The 25035-nt window shown below is 43.1% G+C and overlaps 1 protein-coding gene across 2 annotated transcripts in view; it reads left to right on the top strand.

Moving 5' to 3' along the window:
- SYNPR (synaptoporin) overlaps positions 1-25035 on the top strand; it is a 243903-nt gene that overhangs the window by 193618 nt on the left and 25250 nt on the right. For both annotated transcript variants that reach the window (XM_084832511.1, XM_084832510.1), the window contains exon 3: positions 9958-10082. In XM_084832511.1, coding sequence (XP_084688637.1) covers positions 9958-10082 — 125 coding nt within the window. The remainder of the gene's footprint in view (positions 1-9957; positions 10083-25035) is intronic.

Below are 25035 nucleotides of genomic sequence, written 5' to 3'. Positions count from 1 at the left end.
AAATATTTACGTAGACTAAGATGGCGAAAATAAAGGGGAACACAAATGGCAGCGGCTGTAGCCGCTGCCATTTGCATATGTGGTTGTTTTTTGTTTGTTTTTTACCCAGAGCCCTCCGCGGCTGGAAATCCGGCTGCAGGCGGCTCTGGCCTGGCTGGGCCTGGCCAGCTGCTCCGCGGAGCTGCTGCGGAGCACAGCCGGTCGCAGAGGATTCCGGGGGGAGGGATGGAACGCCTCCCCCCCCACCATCAACATAATCCGCGAAAGGTACGTGACTTTCGTACATCCCTAATCTTGAATGAACAGGGTCAGTGCCTAGCCCGGAAGGGCCACTGATTTTTGAACATGGTCAGTGCCTAGCCCATAAGGGTCACTGGTTTTTGAACGCTGAAAACCTCCACCTCGTGGACCTGATTCTTCACCCAACCCATCTCCTCCATGGTGGCCTGCCTAATCCTCTTGGGGGCAAGAGACAGAGAGCTTGCAGGATTTCCAGCAGCACTACCAGCCTTATGCTTGCCCCTGCTGCCGGCCTGCTGGGATGTGGGGGCCTCTTCCCCAAGCAAGACCCACTGGTGCAGCCTCCTTGAGTGCAGGAGCAGGCTGCTGGTGCGGTACTGCCCTGGCTGTTTCCCCCTGCTCAGGGACGCCTTGCAGTGGCAGCAGACGGCAGTGCTGGGATCTGCTCCCAACAATGCTGCCCTGATGTTTCCAGGGAGGAGGAGACAGAGACTGCCTGCCTTGAGTCTGGAGGGGCACCACATGAGCGGAGGGAACAATGGAAGAGGGGTTGGGTGCCGGAGCCTGCCGTTCCTCCTCCAACACACCCTGGAGGATCTCCTCCTCTTCGCCCTCCACCATGCTGAGGACGTCAGACACCTCTGACCTAACATCCATCCACAGGCTCCCCTCTTCCACTACAGAAGGAGATGCTGCTCCTCCTTTGGCAAGAGTGTGACTACTGCAGCTGCCTATGCCAGTCTCCTTGAACAGTGACCTCTGGGTGTACTGCAGCTGGCCTCTGCACTCTGCTGCCCTACTGCACCAGGATGCACTATCTGGACTAGGGGACAGACAGCTTGCCTAACGGTGCTGCTAGTGACAGCAGCACCTCACCCGCCTCTGTCCCTGCCAACACCCCAAGATGCCTCATATCACACTGGATTGCTTTGCCATACAGTGGAGTGTTACTGAAATAAGAAGGTAATTAATATAAATAGTATGTGTCTAGTGCTTTTTCAATACTGTCTTGAAATTGGGATGTCTAGCGTTGGTGGAATAACAACCTAGCACACGCACGCACGCACGAGCAAGCAAACAATAAAAATAAAAACCCTTCTTTAATTTCTGGTTTGGGAGGATCAACACAAAAAAGAAACAAACAGTTCACTTCAGCCCGGGGGCAGGCAGGGTGTGTGTGAATCCAGACACTAAACTTGTAGGCTGATTTAATATGCCTTGCTTTAAGATTTTAGAAAGCAAGAAAAAACTAAATGGTCGAATATGACTTTAAAAGCGAGGAAGGCGGGGGACATGCCCAGAAGTCAATGTTTATTTTTAAAAATCTAGAAGAGACAGAGTTGAAAGACAAAAACGACAAGGAAATAGAATGGAGAAAGCAGAAGTGAGGGTCGACCCTAAAAAACAAACACAGCCTTTTCCAGAGTCCACAAGCGACATGAACAATAGAATGGTGGGGGAGGGGGGAGCATAGCAGCAACAAGCAAAGAAAAGCTATGTTTGTTTGAAAGAATATTGAAAGGAGAGATGAAGAAGAAGAATACACAGAACAAACAGGTCAGAGGTAGACTGCAATGGGTGCAAAGACGCAGTGCCAAAGGGGCAGCTCGCACAAGGAGCAAGGGAATGATCCCACTACAACCCAGCTTTTTGTTTCCTTTTAAATATCGAGGAAAGCCTAATGGCGATCGAGAACGAAGAAATAGAAGGAGGAACTGCAAGGAATGCACATGTGTACACACACACCAGATCATGTAACTTTATATCAACCCTCTCCCAAAGACACAGCTAGTACAATAACTGAACACAGCCTTTCCCCGAAGTATATACCCACCTCCTCCACCACTCTCTCTGATCGGAGACTGCTGGCGTCAGTTCTGGGCAAGAGTTTCTATTCGCCAAAGCACACTCCCTCCTCCTCCTCCTGCGCTTGCCTTCCTGCCTCCCTCATCCGCTCACCTTCCCCCTCCCTCCTCCTCCTCCTCCTGCTGCCCCTCCACGTGAGCTTTCAGAAGTTTTGGAGACAGCCTGTCTGGACTTGTCAGGCATTAAGTAGAGCCCGAAAATATGAGGCGGGGGAGGCACTTCACCTTGGGGCACCTTGGTTCTGCTCTGATCTGCTTCATATCATGAGGAGGCTGGTCTGAATCTGCCCACTTCACCTCAGTATTCAGGCTTCATAGTGAGGAAGTGCATAGCCCTAATTTCCACTCCTTTCAGCACTTGCTCCTGGAAGCAATACATTGTGCCACCAGTGGTAGGGGCTGCCCACACACCACTGCTGGCAAGGCCAGCCATGTGTGTGCTGCTGGTGGCGGGCCTGGGCCAGCCGTACAAGGGGGGCCTTAGATCCAACCCATCTTTTTGATATATGAATGAACTTGTCACTTTTAAAACAGAGAATGGCTACTTTTCAATTTTTCCAAGAGGTGCAATATCATAAAATTAACTACTTGAACTAAGGGTAGGCAACATGGTGCCCACCAAGGTGCCCTACCCCTCCCACTTTAAAAAAAATTAACACATTTTCTTACTGGCAGCTGTGACTGCTTCAAAGCAAAGTGAGGTCCTCCAGTCACTGCCATCTTCATTTCCCAGGAACGCCTCAGAGGCATTCGTAGGAAATGGAGATGGTGGGCAGCTGCAGGCCGATGCTTTCCTCTGAAGTATACCCTGCCACCAAGAAAAAGAAGTGGGGAAGAAAAAGGGACTCCTGTCACTTCTGTCTGGTGAGCCATCCCTCCCATGGCAGCCATTTTGTGGTGGTGCCCAGGACAGATTCTCAGATTGCCAAATGTGCCCACAGGCTTAAAAAGTTTGCCTACTTTTGACTTCAGTCAAAGGATTTCAGTCATTGCTCTGGAAATAAACATAGTGACAGCCCACATCCTACAATGATGTTTTCAACTATAACCCGTAGAGGCCTAAATCCATCTATGGGGAAAGTGATGTAAGAGGTTCTGTGCATTTGCAGTTTATTAACACCAAGGGAACTTAATTAGTCAAACAAAAAATGTCTCTGCTACCATGCATTTCCCAGTCTCCAAAAATATATTGTTTTCTGACTTCGCCTCACAATTTGTAGCTGTATGATTAAGACCAATTTTCACTGTGGCTCCCTGTACCAGTCAATTAATTCCAAGGAAAGAGCAGCTCCTACATTTTTTGTTAGAGGAAATCATTGCGCTTCATTTACTTGTGAGTGGTCTATTGTTCATGACATAGTAGTAACAATTACAACCCTGGTGTAAATATATAATGACAAAATACACACCGAGTCTCGTCTTCCATTTTACCTGCCAGCATTTTAGCCTGTCTGTTGCACCTACCTGGCCTTGAACAAATTGTTTCATTAGCATTTTATTATGTCTTGCTGTTGTTCAGCATATTTGAGAAGTAGACAGCCAGTTCAGGTACAGCTGCCAAAAATCACATTGCATTTATCAGTTGGCATACTGTAATCATCCTATTATATTTAGGTGCCCTTAAGCCAATAACATAGATTGCCCTCATGTCATCTTATACCAAAACGTGGTTGTGGCTTTCCAGCATCATCAGTTGAATCCACAGGAAAATGGAAAATTTGAAACTGGGAACAGAAATCATCCACCACCGTGGTGTCCAGAGAGGGCTTTATAATAAAGGTCTTACTACAGCCATCTTGAGGGAGGATGGAACTACATCCTCCTCTAAGGAGGCATTTGCCACTCTCCTCACCCACTTGACCAAACTTTCTTTGGCTGCCTTAATCAGGCAGGAAGGGCAGAACTGGTTGACTTCAGACTACCAAGGATTTTGCCTACACCGTCAGGACATACAAACTGGAACCTATCCATCACAACCAGACAAGCAGATGCTAAAAGCACATGGTTATAAACTGGTTAAAAACTGCTACAACCATGATATCCAAGAGTGGCTGTGAGCAACTTGATCAACGTTGTCACATGATCCTCTGTTCTAACTGGTCATTGATGTAATAGACCTTTCACAACTCAGAATAGCTTTGCCAGACAATTATTATTATTATTATTATTATTATTATTATTATTATTATTATTATTATTATATTTATACTCCGCCTTTTCCCCAGTACTGGAACACAAGGCAGCTTACAAAAAAACAACTCTGTCCAGCACTCCGTAAGAACATTTAGGAAACCATTTGGATCCATCTTGTTCCAAGGGTGGGTCTTTTTAATAAGTCTCAAACTTATTAAAAAGTTTAGTCCAATCAATCTAAACTCCACCACGTAGTCATCTGCTCGTGACAAAGAGACCACATACTGTCCCTTCCATACCCAAATCACCCTCCACTTCAGGGCATAAAAGCCAGGTCCAGAGTATTCCTGCTATATGTGGGCTTGGTATCATTTCAGAAAGCCACACAGTTGCCACGGACCATCGAGTCTTGGGCCACTCCCAGCAAGGTGGCCTCTGTGTGGTTGTAGAATTACTATTAAACTGGAAGACTCCAACACCACACCCAAGACCACCCCAGCTAGCTCATGTATGGAAATGGGCAGTACACAAACAGAATCCCAATTCTGTCATGGCAACCTAGCCTCTACTCAAAATTGGTAGATTGCTGAACAGGACACTAGATCGCTGGGATGGAATCATGGTTCACCAGAGCAACTCTGCCATTCCACCTCCCCAAACCCAGCATTAGGCTGGTGCCATGCAGAGAAACAGACACACACCTTCCATAATACAGACCATGTCAAATCCCCACGCTTGTGTGATTCCTGTGGGCAGCTGGTTGGCCACTGTGTGAACAGAATGCTGGACTAGATGGACCCTTGGTCTGATCCAGCATGGCTCTTCTTATGTTCTTCTTATGTTCTTAGAGAGCTTTGGCTATTGGGCGGCATATAAATAAATAAATAAATAAATAAATAAAGTGTTTATGTTCTCATCTAAGATCGCACTCTGGATGGTCATGTATTTTACCACTCACTCACCTGCCATTCAAAAGCACCACCTTCAGACCAGGATGGGAGGGGTTGCCAGCACAACTCCCAAGGCCTTTGTTAGCAGATTAACTGGAAGGAACAGTAAACAATACCTGGTTATTCCCTCATTTCCTGTAATGGCCAGTCTACCCCCCATCACCATTCTACCTTCTCTGCTTACTATCCTTGTAAAGGCTGACCCTGTCCGCCCCAAACCTCACCCTCTCTGAAACACATAATAAAATAGCACTAATCAACTAACCCTCCCCCCTCTAAGTATTTACAAAATACCACAGCAGGAGATACTGAGAGCAGAAGATACCACAGTTAGCCCCAAACATCCACCACAAATCAGCCAAGATCTTCCCAATCTCTATCAGTCCTTCATCCACCCACCAGCTCTGTTTTTACTGAGGCCCAAGTTAATGGAAAAGGCGGGATATATTATAGCCTCCAAGCTGCTCAATCTCTGCTTAAAGGACCTCTCTGAAACACACAATAAAATAGCACACTAACTAACTAACCCTTCCCCCTCCAGGTATTTACAAAATACCACAGCAGGAGATACTGAAAGCAGAATACACCACAACCCCAAACGCCCACCATAAACCAGCCAAGATGTTCCCAATCTTCAGTAGTCTAAATATCATTCCTTCACCCACCCACCAGCTCCATTTTTACTGAAGCCCAAGTTAATGGAAAAGGGGGGATACATTATAGCCTCCAAGTTGCTCATTCTCTGCCTAAAGGATCTCTCTCTGTGGCTTTTGCTCTTCAGCCTGTGCCTCAGCCGAGCCAGAAGGCTTATGTATCTATCTACAGATCACATTAAAGTGTGGGAAGGACCATAGCTCAATTGGTAGAGCACATGTTTGGGATATAGAAAGTCCCTGGTTCAACCCCTGGTAACAAGTGGTGGGACAGACCTCTATCTGAAACCTGGAGAGCCAGTCAGATCAGACCACGCTGGGCTAGATAGAGAGACCTAGTATAAGGCAGCTTCCTGTGTTCCTATGAAAGTGGACATTCTAGGGGAACCAACTTGGGGTTTACAATTATTCTGAGTTGGTTCAAAGGTATGATTTTGACTATGCTGTGCAAATGCAACTCGCCTTTGTACATTTTATGTGCTTTATCTTCAGCCTTTGTGTCTGGAAATCCTTAGTTCCTTACAGCTGGAGTTGGCGCTTTGGCGGTGCATCCTAGAATACAGTTCTAAATGGAGAACTGTAACACTAGAATCAACAGCCCATAATCCTGAGCAGTAGGAGTAAGTGTGCTAAGAGCAGCATAAGGACAAAGGGCAAAACAAAATGTGAAGAACTGCAACAGAGGGATGTATACAGTTCATAAAGATGTGCTATGAAACAGACCAGCTTTCTACTGCTAGGTTTGCTTTATGCTCATAGAAGTGTATAATATTCATAGTGACTTAAATCAATGAAGGAAGCATGTCCTTGATCTCATTGCAACAAAAGGAAATTTGTTAGTGTTTAAGGTGCCAAGAGGTTCTTTAATGTTTAAACCAGGATAGCCAACCTGGTGCCCTGCAGATGTTTTGGACTACAACTGCACCAGGTTGAGGAAGGCTGCTTTAGTCCATGGCAGGGGAACAGTAGCAATGGGTCCCAAATGTAGAGAAATTGAACATGCTAATTGCTTGCTAAGCATAACTGCTGCAAGGTTGTTCTTATTGTTGTTGATTTTACTACAGCAGATGTCAAGTGTGGGATTAGTAGCACCGGAGAAGGGTGCCTATCTCTGTGTGGCTGTGTAAGTAAAGGGAGAGGAGAGCATGGCACTTGGACAGGAGTGATGTTGGGCTTCACATACATTGTGTCATAATTATTGCAGTTACCATGTAAGGCAGGTTAGTATTGCTGATATGGGAAGGAGACTGAGGTAGGGGCTTGCGAACTGGGTATGACTAAGCAGCTGTGTCGATCACACACATGCACACACCCCTTTTCTTTGTGTATTTTCACCATAATGAGTTCAAAATGTAATGAAGTCAGCATCCACTCTAACACAGCCTTCCTCAAGCTGATGCCCTCCAGATGTTTTGAACTACAACACCCAGAATTCCAGAGCATTGCTGGCTGGGACTGATTAGAGTTGAAGACCAAAACAACTGGTGGGTGCCAGGTAGGGAAAGTCTTCTCTAATAGTTTAGGAAACCAGCATAGCCTTATTCATGCATTTAGGTAAATGTGTGTGGGCTCAAAGTGGAGAAGGAGGACTGTTAAACATGTGAAACCTGGAGGTGGAGCTGGCACGTGCCAGAATGTTTGGGATGGGGCTTGTATGTGCACCCCCACCCCACTTTAAGCTTACACGTGTTCACCTGAATGCATGAACAGGGCTCATGTCACCCACACATCACCATTTGTTAATGTGAGAATAGCAGCACAATCACAGAATCTCAGAATTGGAAGGGGCCTACAAGACCATCGAGTCCAACCCGCTGCTCAGTGCAGAAGCCTGATTCCCAGGCAGTCTCCCATCCAAGTACTAACCAGGGTTGACCCTGTTTAGCTTCCGAGATCAGATGAGATCGGGTGCATCCAGCCCTTTGCCTGTGAGAGCTAAAAATGGTGGATGCTCTTAAAGAGATAGATAGATAGATAGATAGATAGATAGATAGATAGATAGATAGATAGATAGATATTACAACAACCCATTCTAACCCTTAATAAATTGCACTACTGCTACAATCAATTTCACAGCCCCATCTGCATTTCCCTAAAATGCCAACAACACTGGACTACACTGCTGCAGAGGTGTCATACCCTACTCTAACACACACACACCCTCTGCAAAATAAGAATAACAACACTGAACTACTTGTCAGGACTTGTGAAACCCACACTTTTCTCAGCCACAGCCCTGCCTCCTGCAATATGGGTCTAATAATGGTGAATTTTATCTGCTTACATTGCCAAGGTAATTTTTTCCAATGTTTATAAACTCAGGAAAAAATATTAACGAGACCTGAGTTAGAAAACTCATGAACTCCTGTCTTTGCTGCTACCTTTTGTTTTTTGGTTGACACACTACTGTCCAAACCCAGCAACAGGAAACTCCTGGATTTCTATTTTTATTTTTTTATGGGGCTACAATGGGTTCATTGCATGATTGATTGATTAGTTGATTATTTATATTTATAAGATGCCTATAAAACAAGTTCACTAGGCGTCATAGAATTATTTTAAAAGATAACAATATAAAATCGTATAAAGTGAGGCAAAGAATCCAGCTACTTTTTAAAGGTTTGCTTACACTCTTTATTGTGTTCATCTTCAGAGATTATCTATAATTATTTCCATTTCGCAAATGAAAAACTGAGGCTGAGATACAGTGGCCATCCAGTGTGAGTGGCACAATGAGTCCATAGAAGATGGGAAACTTTAATCCAACTCTCTTTCTACTGGATAATAGCTGGCCTCTACTTTTACAGGGAAAGAGCCATGTGGTTCAAACAGTGGCATGTAGTATGAATTAGAAAAGCAGGATATAAGCTTTATTAAACAAATAAATAAATAAAGTTGATCAACATGGGGAAGGTCCAGAATACTTTTATGATAAGATTGTTCATTGATTTGCCATTAGCAATCATCACACAATGTGGTTTGTTGAACTGGCTGTTTACTTCAGTAATGCTTCTGAACGTCATTCTGCCATTTTGCAGTGATTTCGTTAAAATATTGCATTAATATCTAATAATCCAAAATAATGCTTCCAAGTTGCATGATACAGTCTTAACTGGCTGTTCTCAGAGCATAAGACATTTTGTTAAAGCATGGCTCCCAATAAGAAATGTAAAAATCTATGGTGTCTGATGTGTTGTGAGAGGATTTCCTAGATATGTCTCATGATGTTGAAAGAAATCAGTTCAAACAGCACAAGGAGTCATCCTAAGAGGGAAGTATTAATGATGTTTCACATAAGAAGAGCCATGCTGAACCCGACCAAAGACTTATCTAGTCCAGCATTCTGTTCCCACAGTGGCCACCCATAAGCCTATGGGAGGCCATAAGAAGGACATGAGTGCAACAACACCCTCCCCTCATGTGCCCTTAGCCATTGCTATTCAGAGGCCTCTTCTACTGGAAGTAATACATAGCTATAGTGACTAGTTGTCATTGATAGCCTTATCCTCCATGAATTTGTCTAAGCCCTTTTAGAGCCATCCATGTTGCTGTCCATCATTACATATTGTGGTAGCAAATCCCATAGTTTAGCTATGTGCTATGTGAAGAAGAAATTATGGTTAATATGGTTAAACCATATAGGCAGCCATGAAACAATCCCTAAAGGTGAAGCTAGCAAACGGTCAGAAATTTCTCTGATGTTTTCATTTGATAAAACTGTAATGGTTTTCTGTGAGATTATTTTTGTTTGTTTCTGCCAACTGCCACCAAACCCTTCAGGATGGGATGGACTATACATGTAATAATAACAACAACAATAATAATAATATAAATGGCTTCCTTACAATAACTCAGCTTCAACATTACTCTTCATTTGACAGTTGCTGCTATTCAGAATTACTGTTACTCTGTCAAGATGAATCACTGACTTCTGACTTAACTCTAGTTCAGGCCAGAAGTCAATAAGAAAATTAAGAATGTGCTGACTTCTGCCTGCCTCTCCTCTCCTCCACTGGACAACTGTAATTGTACTGTCATAACTGCTCCTTCATAAATATTTACACACGCTATAATTACATTGATAGGTAAGCTAAAATTATAATTGTCTTTTGACAGCTTTTTGCAATCTTTGCATTTGCAACATGTGGTGGCTATTCTGGAGGACTGCGGCTCAGCGTGGACTGTGCAAACAAGACACAGAGCGACCTCAGCATTGACATAGCCTTTGCCTATCCATTCAGGTAAGATACTGGTTTTCTTCTTTGCCATTTGCAGGCAGAGGTGTAACACATCAGCAAAAATACCACTGTTTATTGTAGTTCAGCACTGATGTCAGTTTACTGTAGATATATCCAAATGATAAGACATACAAATAGGTATGGTGATATCATTTATTAGGGTAATTCTGGTTGCTTCCATGCTAGAACCGTTTAGCACTCTTTGAGAGTTACTTTTCCTCGATTAGCTGGAAGTGAGATTAAAATGAAGACTCCACACAAAACTTAATATCTAGCAATGCCTTTCCCCATAGCCAAGAGGCTTTTATACTGTTTACTCACAACAAAGTCCCGTTCAGCAATTTTAATTAAATGTTTCCACTTTGTAGGTTCAGCCCATTTTTTTATTCCTGATAAACAAAGGCGGAAGATTAGTGATGAAGAGCCTGTAAATTGCCCCTCAAATCACTTCTCTTAATTGCCCCATTTTAATTACTTGGAATGAATTATTTTTTTCTTTTCATTTTTATAGCAAGTTAGCACTACCTTGCTGTTAAAAATGACAAAGGATATTGAGAGAAAATCAGAAACAGAGGTGGTAATAGAGACACTGTTCAAGGGGCAATGAATTCATCACTACTCTCACACCTGTGCTCCTCAGAAGCAATAAAATGGGCTACCTCTGCAGACATGAATTAAAGACATGGGGAGCCTTTAAAAGCCTCGACAGTGCTTTTCCTGTCTATACTGACAGACTGGTACTGCAACAGCATTTATGGCATACATACAAAAACCCCAATTGCCAAAAATCAGGACTGAAAATCATGAGTGGACAACACAGAAAATACTAGAATGCAACATGCTGACAATACAGCAATCTGGATGATTCATAAAAAGTGAATGAATAATGCATGACAATTCTAGAGAAAAGGGATAGTAATGCTGCAGAAGCAACCTTTGCTCCATAGATCAAGGAACGTCTTTTAAGTAAGGGCCAGTTCATATGACAGCTCTGAATGATCAGCTGTTGTTTTTTTTCATCCCAGATTCCACCATCTAAAATATCCATTGTGAGCACTGAACATAACTTAAATATCACCACTCACTCTACATTTTGAAGTGGTAAGACAGTGTGCCAACTTGGGGGGAGGAGGAAACGCTATCCTGAGCAGGGGATCCTCCAATTATGATCTTTCCTATGCCAATGCAACTACATTCTTAGGTCTTCCTTCCTTCGAATAACTCGGCTTCAGTATTACTCTTCATCTGGGAAGCTGCAACCTTGTTGCTATTCAGAACTGATAGTCTGGGAGGACAAACTACTGACATCTGACTTAACATGGGTGTAAGCCAGAAAACAGGAAAATGATATACTACAGTAAGAGTTTGTAAGGTGGGAGAAGATCTGGAGGGCCAAGAAAGGAGCTGATAAATCCAAGTAGGAGGACCCAGGGAGGACTCTGAAATGCAAAGAGAATGTTCACACACATTCTGGAAAATTACAGGAGGCTATCACTTCTACCCTAAGCGTAAAGACAGACAGACATTCTGAAATTGGTAGAAGTAGGTTTGACATGCATTCAGGGTTCTGAGGGTCAAGCTACGCATTACATTAATTGTGTAGTGTGTAGCCAAGGCTTTTTTTTTACTCTTGTGTAAGTGTGCACAGCCCCGGTTCGAATCAGGACCACTACGCACCAGGAGGGGAAAATTAACCTCCCCTCACTGTTTGCTTTCCAAAATCACCACCACCACCACCACGCAGCAGTTAAAAAGAGAGAAAATGCCTCTATTATTTTGACACCGTCCATGTGGAGGGAGGGCTTGAGCCCAGCACTTGGAGCTGTCTCCTTCTGCTCATTCATGTAGCACTAATCTGTGATTCAGCATGATGAGCAAAAACAACCTATGTCTGTCTTCACTCTCAAGTTGTCCTTTAAAAACGTTTGCTTTCCAAAAGATTCAGAGGGCTCTGTTTCGTAAAGTCTGAGATAAACTGTCCCATAAAACACCTTACCTAACCTAATGATAGAGCTGATGCATTTCATAAGTCTGCTTTGTATGATAAACACCCATGGAAATGAGGGTGAGGGTACAGTGCCAAAAGTTAAAAATGAAATGTTTTGGTGTTTAAAAAAGAAAAAAGAAACACCTCCTGTTAACAAGACATAATGCCTTCGTAAGCAATACAAAATGGCGAGTGTAGAGAGAGTGATCTGGATGGCTATCTGCTCTTTTGCTCCCCTTCTAAACTGTCATATGATGCATTTCTAAAAAGTCCCAAAATCTAAAAGTGGAATTCATAGACACCTATTTCTTTCCAAACTGATTCTATTCAAAGAAATATTTTTAAAGACAGTGCCACAATCTGTCTGTAGAATAGCCATTTGTATCAGACATCATTTACTATTTTGCTTGTGAATTCCATTTATGCTTTTATTGATAGTAATGATGTTCACTAAATGGATCCAAGCAGCTGGCAAACTCATGAATTATTGTTAATTTCTGTGATATTTATGGCATACTTGTACACCACAGACTTGTACTGGCTTTTTATTACAAGCATTAGCTTTTTTTGCTAACTTTGCTGTTCTGCGAGGCCTTTCATCTCTCGCTTTTTTTAGTATTCATGAAGGAGCTCAGAAAATTGAGTTATGCAAATATATAATTTCATTCCCTTACAAAGAGGTCTTTTTTCATGTGCATTCTTTACAGAAGAAATCCTGCCGTGGGAGAGGAAGCTTTTAAATAGAAATTTATTTAAAAATATTAGTTTATATGTTGTATTAATTATACCAATATATAATTTGTAGTTGCTTTGTTTAGCAATTGAGTAGAGTTTATTTTAAACCATGATTTCTGAACCACACATAATGACAAACAAGGAATACTGATTTGGGGGGTGACAGGCGACTCAGAAATAATTTTATAAATAAAAATAAATAAACATACCACTTTTACCCACGCAGCATGCATACACAGACTAATAGCTGATCAATACTGTTCCATGCTCCCTTTTATGAATCCCACCTTCCCACTATATGACCTTTTTTAACTTTTGAAAATCTGGAATGTTCTTAATAATTTTACAACTTTTGAGCAGTGAGCCAGTAACAATATCTTATTTCAGTATGCTGAAACCAGAGTGTTTATAGCCAATAGCTTTGGAGGCTTCAAAGTCTGCAGCCTGTGTTTGTCTCAGAATTTTTTAATTTTTGTTTAAGTTTACTTGATTTGGGGAGATTTTTCTACAATCCTGTATTTTTTACCTTGTTTATCTCTGAACGATCCTACTAAGAAATTATTCAGAGCTGATTTTGTATTTGCAAATATATACGTAGATAGATAATGGTTTACATATAATGGATAGTTTCCTTGCAAATAGTGGATGTATTGCACAGCCAGGATAAACAACCTTCATATCTGTGACGGTAGGAACTTCTGCCATCGAAAAGATTAGTTCAAGAGACAGGTGAGTTTCTTCATGTAAGGAAGAGGCACACACACTTTTCCCTTACTGCAGCTGGGAGTGACTAAATCTGTTTTCAAACAGCATTTCGTCAGTAGGCTGCCTCTGATTTACGATTACTTGTTGCCAATGGAAGAGGTGAGGAGGCAAGACCAAAACAAAAGATGCTGCACAGAGACTACTGTAGCTTGTAGCTGTCGTAACTGTCAACAGATATGCTGAAGCAACAGAAATGGGGGAAACTAGATTGTTGAAACCTGGATCTATCAATATAACTCAGTTCTAGAAGCAGCTGTGTGTTTGTGTCAGAAATGTATTTTGTACTTTGTACAAAAGAAATGTATCTGCTTTGGCTTGAAAAATGTGGCAACAAAATGGTGTCACTTCCCACAGGCATGTAGGGAAATGTTATGAATAAACTGCAACTGAATTAAACCATAACATGAATGAATTGATAGCCCTTTCAGGAAAAAATTGGGTTAGAAAAGATCTATTTAATATCATACCTAGCTAAATTTTGAAAACTGGTGATAAAGGTGTGATTTGTAAATGCACTTAGCTATTTCTAAAGAAGATTCTCTTCCAGGGGTAGATTTTATCCATTATTCTTGTAGAGCACTGAAAAAGTGCTCTGGAAAGTCATGTGACCATCTTCCAGGAAAGGTCAGTGAACAAGATAACAGAATCATTTATTTGTTACATTGCATCCTACCGTTCTTCCAAGAAACTCAGGATGCTGTATGGGTGTAAGCTTCCTGCCATTTCATCCCCACAAAAGCCTTGTGGGGTACATTAACTTGAATGATAGTGATGTCCAAAGACCATACAGTGGGCTTTATTGCTAAAGAAATATTTGAATCCAATTTAAGTCCAACACATTATCCATTACACCATGACTGCAAGGTGTGGGTTTGCAACTAGTATTTCAGGCTGCAGTCCTACAGCCCGTCAGCTGGCCTCTGACAGGCCGAAGGCTATCATGGAAGTGCCACTCCGTCAGCCCCAGTTGTTGCCGGTACACCAGCAGAAAGCTGCACCAGTGGAAAGGGGCATTCCAGGTGCATGTTGGGGGCAGGATCAGGGGAGGCCTTGGATTCTCAGTAAGGTACGAACCAAGCCCAATGCTGATAGGGACTACTGTTTCCTCTGTTTTTGATGCATTTCATTGGCTTTTTCTTCTTGGCAATGTGTTCCTTCATTGATCAATGTCACATTAAAACCCTGGCTCCAAAGACATCCTACTGTTCATGGGTTCTGGGTACATTGTCTTGTCAGTGTCAAAACAAAGTCCCCCTGGAAACTACTGTTCTGTTGCCAAATTGTTGGTATAACTACTCTTTCATTTTTCACATAACAAAAAAAGGAGTTGGGCCAAAGTAATACTGAAATTGCTAGGCACCATCAGTCACTAAATTCAATACAAAAAGTTCTACACTGAGGACATGCTGGAAAATAATATTATGCACTGGGCTGATAGGCCAAACACCCAGCAACAATATTATTAGCAGTAATCTACAGTAGTTCTTTTAAATGTTCTATGCAAAGGGAACATGGGCCAAGGCATACATGGTTATTCAGGGTTATATCATAGGAAGGGAAGGAGACATGGCCTGCCTTAGGGAAGGCAAAGTGGAGAATGTGCTTTGCCCTCCCCCCCACCTACCAACTTAGGAACTGCATTTAAAAGAAGCAGAAAAGGCAGCTCTTGGCTGTGAGGAAGCCTTTCTAATGCATCTTCTCCTCCTTACTAAGGCATTGGATTCAAAATGATGTGAAAGGAGGAAATATGAAGTGTTGCCTCCTCCCCCACATCCCAAGCACATTTCCACAGCACATCAAGTGCTTTGCAATCTGTATCTTGTTTGTACTCAAAATAACCCTGGGATGAGATAGCTCAATTTTATTCCATTTTTAGTTGGATTGCAACGTTTAGGCTGCAATTCTATACTCACTCACTTGGAAGTAAGCACCATTGAATTTTTGAGTAGACACATTGGATTGCACAGTTAATCCATTAAACAGACTAAAAAAAGTTCCCTCCATTAACTGAGCAGATTTATTTTGAAATAAAATTAATCACCTGCAGGGGTCAAACATTATCTTAAGAGACACTACCACCATGCTGTTGCCATAAAGGAGGAAAAACTAACATGATTCCTTTTACAACCTATGTGTGTGCTTCAGGTAAAAACAAAGGAATATTTCTTGCTTCAGAACTATTGTTCTTATCTAGATGCACATTTATTCAAATACAATTTATCAACTAAAACTTTTATGGTTGATTTACTAAGATTTCTTTAAATCAGGCAAACATCTTGAATTTGAAGATATTTTGCTCAGTCCAAAGAACTACAGTGAGATCTGATCACAGAACAATGCCCAACACCATCCACTGGTTCACACTAGTCTGTTCTACTCATGAAGCATCCCTTTGTAGACTGGGATGCAAGTTTCCCTTTTATCACTCCCACCTACTCCTACAGTCCTAAATTTTGTCTGCTGGATTCAGTGTACCCAGCACTCTGTGCATCAGTGTTCAATAATGCATCTACAGTTGGAGATCTGAAGCTCTGCTGACTAATTATAAAAACTGTCCCACCAGGATGGCCAGTGAGGAATAGGTCAATGCTTTTATGATCATCTTCCACAATTCAGCACCACATCATGATCCTGGCAGTGCCTTTTTCTATATAATATGGGGGCTTTTGTGAATAGATTTGCTTAAGCAGGCCTCTTTAGTTGTGTTTTCTTTTTAAATTGTTCTAGTTCAGGTTGGAAATGAAACAAGCAAAGAGATTAATGTTGCACCCTGCAGTGCAGAAGTATCCTTCAGGGTGCACAAAACTCTTGCTGTGACATTTTCAAGAGCTCAATTCCCCTTTCATATTTAATGTGACCTAATAACAGAAAGCAAGCTCAAGGCTCTTTGTTAGAAAGGTGAAAATACAGGCGTTTGTTCAAGGTGTCTTCATTTAATACTGATCTCTGTGATCAGGATATTATTAAGGCTGAGCCACCCCACCCACCCAAAAAATCCACCATAACTTAGCAGCTTCATTTGTAAACTTCAAAGCTGGATCTCCCTTTCATCAGTGTTTTAGGAGGCTGGGGCAACAAATATGAGAAAAATTTGCTCATTGTGCTGAGGGACAGAGAGTGCATCCCTGTGTTGCCTGCCTAGTTAGCATGGAGATGCTTCCCTACTTTCCTGTACTGTGCTTTGCAGCACAGTGCTGGGAAAAATTGTCTGAGAAAACCATATTGCCTGGAAAAAGAGATTACTCTATCTTCCTGTGCTCTGTTTCAGCTTTTCTTTTTCTGTGGCTGCAAAGTTTGTGAATCATCACAGAAGAATTAAATTAGAGGCAGGTTTGCATGGGGAGTGGAGGGCATGTTGCACCCCCGTTTCACCCCCAAGTATCACCTTGCCAGTACTCAGGTCAGCCTGAGTTATCATAGTGTTATCAACATACATTCATACCCCATAGCATTTTACCCTTTGTATGATAATCCTCTCTCCCACGTCCCAGTTCAAAGACAACAGAGTGACATCGAAGTTACGTGTAATAGATGGGCAGGGGAAAACTGGGAGATTATGCTTGCTAAAGAGAAAGAACCATATTGTTGTTTGCCACTAAAAAAAATGCATGAAGAAATGATGGGCTCACACACCCTTCTAAGTACAATAACAACAACTAAATAAAATAAAGTGATTAAAACAGTAACATAAAATGCCAACTTTTCGTGGAGTAAATGTTCCCCATGAGTGATCTTCCAAAGCTGTGAAGTACTTAGACAAATCATGAACTTTTCCCCCCAAGAGTTCTCCACCAAGGCCTAGAAAGATTTGGCTCATTCCAAATTGAGATGGGCACATCACCCATCACTAATTCCTGGAGGATGTAAGTAATTAGTCCTTCAGTATATTGGCTGTGGTTGGATTCCCTAAAATACATTTCTCCATTGTTTTGAAGACTTTCATTTAGTTTTGTGCTCAGCACAATGATGGATAGGTTATGTAAATTATTATTCAATCGACATTTCTGACTGATGTTTCTTTCCAGCTCAAAAAATTGACAGGACTTTTCAAGCAGGAGGCAATGTGGGTGTATGTTACAAATCAGCTTTTCTAAGCCTGCTGAAAAATTGCTTTCCATTAATGGAAAACATTATACTGAAACTTATCAATTATCCACATTCCATTTCCCAACATTCCCCAAGCTACCTGTAACATTTTCCATTTCCATTCTTTAGAATTTTAAAAGCCTTTGCACTCTTAGCATATTGTGCATTCCAGATCATAAACTAAAGGCGCAATGCTATGCATGTTTAGACATAAAAAAGTCCTACAACTCCCAGCATTCCCCAGCCAACATCCGGAGTGGGGGATAGGAGGGGGTAAAACTTAATCTCATTTGAAGGGATAGAATAACCCCCTGCTCAGTGCAGGAAGCCTGATTCCCAGGCGGTCACCCATCCAACTACTGACTGGGGCCGACCCCGCTTAGCTTCCGAGATCAGACAAGCGCATGCACATCCAGCCCTTTACTTGTTGCTGAGGAAATGGGGGCTGCTGAGGAAGCTATGTGATCAGTAGCCGGAAGAAGACATGGGGCCATTGAGAGCTGTGATTGGACAGGAGGGAAATTCAAACACTGCCATATATGGACAGGCGGTGGGAGGGGACTACGACCGGATATGGTAGTGAAGCCGGAAAATCAGAGCACATTAAGGGGAAGTACCAGGATATTAGGGTTTTGAAAGTGGGAGCATGGAAGTGGGACATTCCGGTTCCAATTCGAGGCAGGTACTGCATAGTGTGAAAGGCGGGCGGTGAAACCTCATTGGAAGCGAAAAAAGGCAGTAAGTGTAGATCCAGCCTTAGACTGCTGGAACCTACTGTTTGCTGTCAAGAGGGTGTGGGAAATGGAGAGTTTATGAAAGGACATTCATACTGGGACTGTATGCATAGGATAATTGTGCTATTTGTGGGGGGCAGTAATACTATCCCTCAGTTGGTGCTGAGGCTGAAATACTTCTCTTGCAGATCCTCCTAATTCTGCCTCCTCACTCTCCCCCTCTCCCGCACCAAAATGTATCCATCTGTACATCCACATTACCCACTCCTACATAGTCATCACTCAGTACCAGTCGGCCAAGTAATATACTCCTCTCACTTCAATGGACCATTGCTGTCCTTCTCCCTTGATATGCTAGTTTTCTAGGTACAAGCATTCAAATATGCAGTATTCTGTGTGAAATGGTAAAGTCAAGCAAGAACAATACCATATCATTCTACCGATTGTGTTTCTTTATTCTGGCCTAGTTCTTTCTGATATGGTAATGCTGTGATGTACCAGTTCACAGTGCAAGTGTAGTCTTAAATGATTCAATGCTCCTCCATGTCCCCGCCACCTATAAAACCAAACATCATTGGAAAGGGTTATATCCTAGCCTCCTACCTGCATGCTAGTTTAATATATTTCCGGAGGAATACTTTTGTGTGAAGGAGCATTCAGTCGCAAGTCCCCACCTTCCATATGAAGTAGGACAGCTCAGAGACAAGTTTAAGAATTGGGCTTCTGACTTACTAGATTGTAATGGTCCCATTACATCTGACTCAGTAAGAATTGGGCTTCGGACTTGCTAGATTGAAATGGCCCTATCTGGCTCAACATTCTGGCCCAGTTTGCACAATCGCAGGGTGGTTAACAAGCCATGGTGGCTTGTCACATGTTAGCTGGTTTGTATAATTACCATCACCAGGCATGGCTTCTTGTGTCCTCCTAACCGGGCGAGGGTGACTTGTTGAGGTTGTTAACAAACCACCCAGAAACCATGGCCTGTTGTAGGGTTATGGGGTGGTTTGTAAACCACCCCAACAAGCCACTTTCGCTGGGTTTGGATGACACAAGAAGCCGCAGCGGCAGGGGGCTTGGACCAGCCATAGTGGGCTGTGGTGATCATGCAAACCAAGTCTCTGTATCTTACAGTACCTAGGCTTGTCTACTCAGAAGTACATCCTACTGAATTCAGTAGAAATTACTTTTAGGTAAGTGTACACAGCCTTATGGTAACAACCTACTGTAATCCACAGAGAAGACCATAAAGCAGCACAAGAGGACAGCTATTTCTTCCTTATGGTTTGTTCCCAGCTTCTTTTGGGGGGCCATCATGTGCCAATACATTCTACAGGTTAAATGTCTTTTTGTTGGTCTCCCTATGTTAAAAATAAAAATATTCTCATATAATCTCATTCTATGAAGACCTGGGAATCTTATCTATCTATCTATCTATCTATCTATCTATCTATCTATCTATCTATCTATCTATTATATTTCTATACCGCCCAATAGCCAAAGCTCTCTGGGTGGTTCACAACAATTAAAACCACAAAACAGATCATAAAATACAATATAAAATTTAAAAGCTTAAAACTACAATGTAAAACTACAAACCACAATAAAACCTAGCATCAATGCAGAGATTTAAAATACAATAACAGATTTAAAACAACAGAGCTAAAAGACTAGGAAATTGATTGCCTGGGAAATAAAAAGGTCTGCACCTGGCGCTGGAAAGAGCACAACATAGGCACCAGGGGAGCCTCTCTGGGAAGCTCATTCCACAGCCAGGATGCTACAGCAGAAAAGGCCCTCTTCCTGGTAGCCACCCACCTCATTTCCTTTGATGGGGGCTCCTAGAGAAGGACCACTGAAGATGATCTTAGGGTCTGGGCAGGTATATATGGGAGGAGACAATCCTTCAGGTAACCTGGCCTCAAGCTGTTTAGGAGCTTGGCAGGATACTTAATATTCAGATTTGGAGGCTTGCATCTCATGAGTGTACAACCCATAGGATTGCACCCTTAATAAATAAAAAGAAATAAAATACATCACTTTGAGCAAAGAAGAAACAAATATTGTTTCCCTTAGTCAAAAGCGAGCTGGTAAACAGATCTTACTAGCTGTCTTTTTAACCTCAGAGGTGGGAGCAGTCATTGTTTATACATCCTCCCACAACCTGGTAAGTCATTACTTTTGATGACTATGATAATAACATGGTAGGGATAAAAAAAAAATCCCTTCCACAACACCCATGGTAGGTAAGGAAGAGCTTGCTACTGAGAGCTAGGCTTTGGCCAACCTAATTTGATATAGCCCAGATCTACCTACAGTCTGTGAAAAAGCTTGCTACTGAAAACTGACATTTGTCTAGCTCAGGTCAACCAAAACATCATCATGGTTCAGAATTTGTGCTGGAGATAGGGGTGGACGAAAGTCCCTTACCTTTCGCCGAAGCTTGTTCGCGGTGGGGGGGAGGCGCTTCGCTGCTCCCCCCTGCGAAGTTCAGGCCGGGGGGGGAGGCTTCCCGCCTCGCCCCGGCCGAAATTCAGGCCAGGGGGGAGGCTTCCCGCCTCGCCCGGCCGCGAACTCAAAAGTTTAAAAAAAAAAACGCCCCCGTGATAGGCTACATGACGATTAACGTAGCCTATCACGGCTAGTTCTGCAAAGTCAGCCGTGATAGGCTACGTTAATCGTCACGTAGCCTATCACGGGTGACTTAAAAAAAAAAAAAAAGCGCGTATGCTAACGGCGGCCCCCATAGGGAGCTGCCATTCGCGTTCCTTATTTGGTCGCTGTAGTCTACGTAAATCTTTACGTAGACTACAGCGACCAAATAAGGAATGGGAATGGTGGCTCCCTATGGGGGCCGCCATTATCCGTACGTGCTTTTTTTTTTTTTAAAGTCACCCATGATAGGCTACGTGACGATTTACATAGCCTATCACGGCTGACTTTGCAAATCTAGCCGTGATAGGCTACGTTAATCGTCACGTAGCCTATCACGGGGGCGTTTGTTGTTTTTTTTCTTTTGTTGGAATGGCGGCGGCGGCAGCCTGTCAAAAGACCGGCTGCTGCTCCCACCCCGCACGAACAGCTGCCAAACTGCTGGCTGGACCCGCCGCTGGGAGGGACATTTGGCGAAGGTAAGTCCCGTCCCGGTGGGGGGGGGGTGCGGGGGCGGGGGGGTTCGGAGGATTTCTCCCCGAAACTTGTTCGGGGGGCCGAACATGTTGGCGCTCAGCCCCCCGAAGTTTCGGGGAGAAATTCTCCGCCATCCCTAGCTGGAGAGCCAACATCTGCCCAGCTAGGATAAAATCCAGGTTGCCTGCTGTTCGCAGAACAGTTTACTGCTGAGAACTGGCATTTCCATCCCAGATATTCTCTCCCTCCTTTTTCAAGGCACTGAGTCAGCCCATCTTTTTTTCCTATAATGAATGCAGGCCTAATCATTCCTAATATGTTAAAAAGGAAACGAGCACATTTCTGCTTGTACAAAATGCAACCTTAACAAATGTATTCCACCTAATTTTAGCCAATTCATGCTTGGCCCCCTAACAATAAGGGCTTTTAATTTTTGAAGGCATGGATAATTTGAATGTGTACCAATCAAGAATAATCTATCTGCTAACACAGCTTGACTGTTGAAGAAGCCTTCTCAGGAGAAAGAAATATACCTGATAGTATGATACACCAAGAGTGGCAATGAGAGAGCGAGGAACTGAAAAGAATAGTTCATCACTGCGATGAATACTGCCAAATTACAGTCTCTCTCCTGTCATTCCATGTTTTGAAGCGTTTTCTCTCTGGGAAGAATAGGGCAGCACAGATGAGGCATGAGCTACATATCAGTCTGAAATTTAAAACTAGAAGGTTGTCAAGGACTGAAGGTGGAAGATACAGTGATGTGCATTGCAAACTATGCATGTTTACTCAGATGTAAATCCCACTGTGTTCATTAAGGTTTACTCCCTAGTAATTAGTGTTTAGGGTTGCAGCCCAAGGACCAAATTACACATGATGCTAAACACTTCACTGCAAGTTCTGTAACACTATAAATAGCAGCCCCACATGCCAGTTCTTGATAATTCCAAGGGAGAAGGAGAGAGCAAGCTGTAGTTGCCTGAACAGATGTGGTGAAGGATTGCCACCATCATGGAGACAGCTGTTCCTGCAGTGACAGTTTGCAGTCTCAGCAGCTGGCTGCATTATTCTTTGTATCTGTCCTCTTGCAAAGCTGGCGGACCACCAGGATTTCATTTCATTTGAGACAGGGCTCAAAAATTAAACATTTTCAATGCCAGGACTCAACCCTGGGAAATGCAAAGTAATAATAAGGAAGAGGCAAGCCTTTGAGCCCATGAAAAGTACATTTAATTCATCACTAAATAACCACAGCCCACATACCCTGAGTGCCAGCATCTCTCCATTTGTTCCTTCATTTTCCCCAGCCTTTGGGCCTGTGTTGGTGCTGTACCAACTACCCAGGTGGACACAGGTGAGAGACATGCAGATCTCCCAGCTCTTGATCCACCCAGATCTCAGTAATACAAGCTAGGTCAGTTTCTCCATCCACGACCAAGTCAGAGATGACAGATGTTTTCTCAAATACTAGTTTATCTTCGAATAACAGCACCATCAGGTCTGAGGGCAAGTTGACACAGAAATTAGGGTAACAGAAATGTGGTTGAGGGAAGGACCAGAAGGCAAGACAAGCATGATTTAACCCCGCTTCCCGTGTCCACCACCATACCTCTCCCTACCCAAAACTGCTGAGATTGCAATACCACCTACTCTTTCAGGTCATTAACTAAGGGCGTAGTCCTATTGATTGTGCCCTCGGTCAGAGGCTCCTGAGATTCCTATGCCCTGCCAGGCTGAAGATGTCAGGGTGGGAGGAGTGGTGGAGGTGATCTTCTCCCTGTCCTCTGTCTTTGGCAATTTTTGCTAGATAGGCTTTTTAGCCCATCTAGTCAGGGCACTTTGGAGGGGGAGGAAGGAGGCTGAGGGAGGCTCAGGAGATCTCATATCCTGGCCTCTCTGGTCTCCGCCCCTCCCTGCTCACCTGAACTCCCCCTTTCCTCCCCTTTTTCCAACCTCGGAGGGCAACCAACACAGTTCTTGCTGCACTGGCTACGAGGGGGCAGGGGAAGGGGGGCAGATCTCCAACTCCCCTTTCCAAGTTTGGAACACTATCTCCACCTTGGAAGGTTTTTCTGAGCAATCCTATGGTCCCTGGGACACTCCCCAGGGACCATAAGATTTCTCTGTAAATTTCCCAAGGAATTATCTAGAAGTTCAGAAGATAAAATAGTAAAATAACAGTCAACTATACAGTGCAAAAAGTGCATCAATAGGTATATATTTTTAAAAGCAGCCAACTATAAAGGGCTAACCTAGATATCTTGAAAAACAGTGGATCTAAGGTACCAGGCTATGCATCAACAACATGAACAACATGACTTAACATAATGTTTAGGTGGAGCTAAAAAAAAACATAACCTCAAACTCAAAGGAATTTCAAACCCCCAATCAAATGCCTTTAATACACAGCTCTCATTGCTTTTGTTGCAGCTTTGACTCTTCCATGGGAAGGCCATTCAGGTTGCCAGAATGTGGTCAATAGTGGCACCAACTAGTCATGCCTAAGATCACCAAAGGGAAGGTTCCAAGGAAAAGAGCTTGATTAAAACAAGTTTGAGTTCCTCCTTTTGGTGAGACAGGCCAGGGGGGGATACAATATGGCCATTCACAGGTTAGATGTATGGAGATAAATTTTGGAACAAGAACTATGTTATTCTATAATAGAGGAGAAAGGCAGTCTTAAAAATCTTTCATACACATCATTTCATTGTGGCATGAAGAGAGCAGTGGGTCATTAGGTTTTTCCTAAGACAGTGTTGTACATACATCTCATCTACACAGTGTGTGGATGCACTGGACATCAGGTCAGGGTAGCATCCTACAAACAGGAGAGACCCCAAGGAAAGTGGCCAAAGGACAGAGCAGGGGCAGGATGCATGCATGAAAAAAAGCTCTTATGAATCCTTGTATTGCCCCGGCCATAGGCTTCAAACTCTTAATTTAGAGGTTCCAAGATAGTGATAAATCAGATCCAGGTTTTCTTACAAGGAGTACTTTATTGAGTACAATCAGCACACAGGCGTACCCAATGGTTGGATCAGACAGCTTCTCTGAACCCAGAGCCATGGGGTAAAATGGGTCTTATACCATACATGTTAGCAGTGAGGCAGCATGACACTAGCAAGCACCACCTAGCATTCATTTCCAGCATAGACACCTACAGCTTTAAGGCAAACAAACTTCGCTTCCCAGGCACATCTTGATAAGACACTGCATTCATTAGTATGGAATGTGCTTGACTATCACCCTTTGACTCATCCTGGTAAATCAAGTGGCCTGTCAGGGAAAACAGTAGCCTTCTGAACCAAAGTCAGAGAGCATTGTGGGGCATCTAAGCCCCTCTAAAACTACTAATAGCTTGGTTCAGGCCTGGGGCCTTACAATCCTCCAGTCAAAAGAGGAATGATCATGTGCCATACATGGGTGCTACCTTCATGCTGTAAGCATATGTTGGAATGCCCCCCTCCCCATCACAGTTTAAAGGATGGGGGGGCTGCATCTGAAAATGCACACCCTCATG

Source organism: Heloderma suspectum, chromosome 2 (assembly GCF_057233095.1).
Source record: "Heloderma suspectum isolate Gila_16-S chromosome 2, 16-S_ref, whole genome shotgun sequence".
Lineage (NCBI taxonomy): Eukaryota > Metazoa > Chordata > Lepidosauria > Squamata > Helodermatidae > Heloderma > Heloderma suspectum.
The sequence above is the reverse complement of the archived record's forward strand: the minus strand, read 5'-3'. Positions and strand labels throughout refer to the sequence as shown.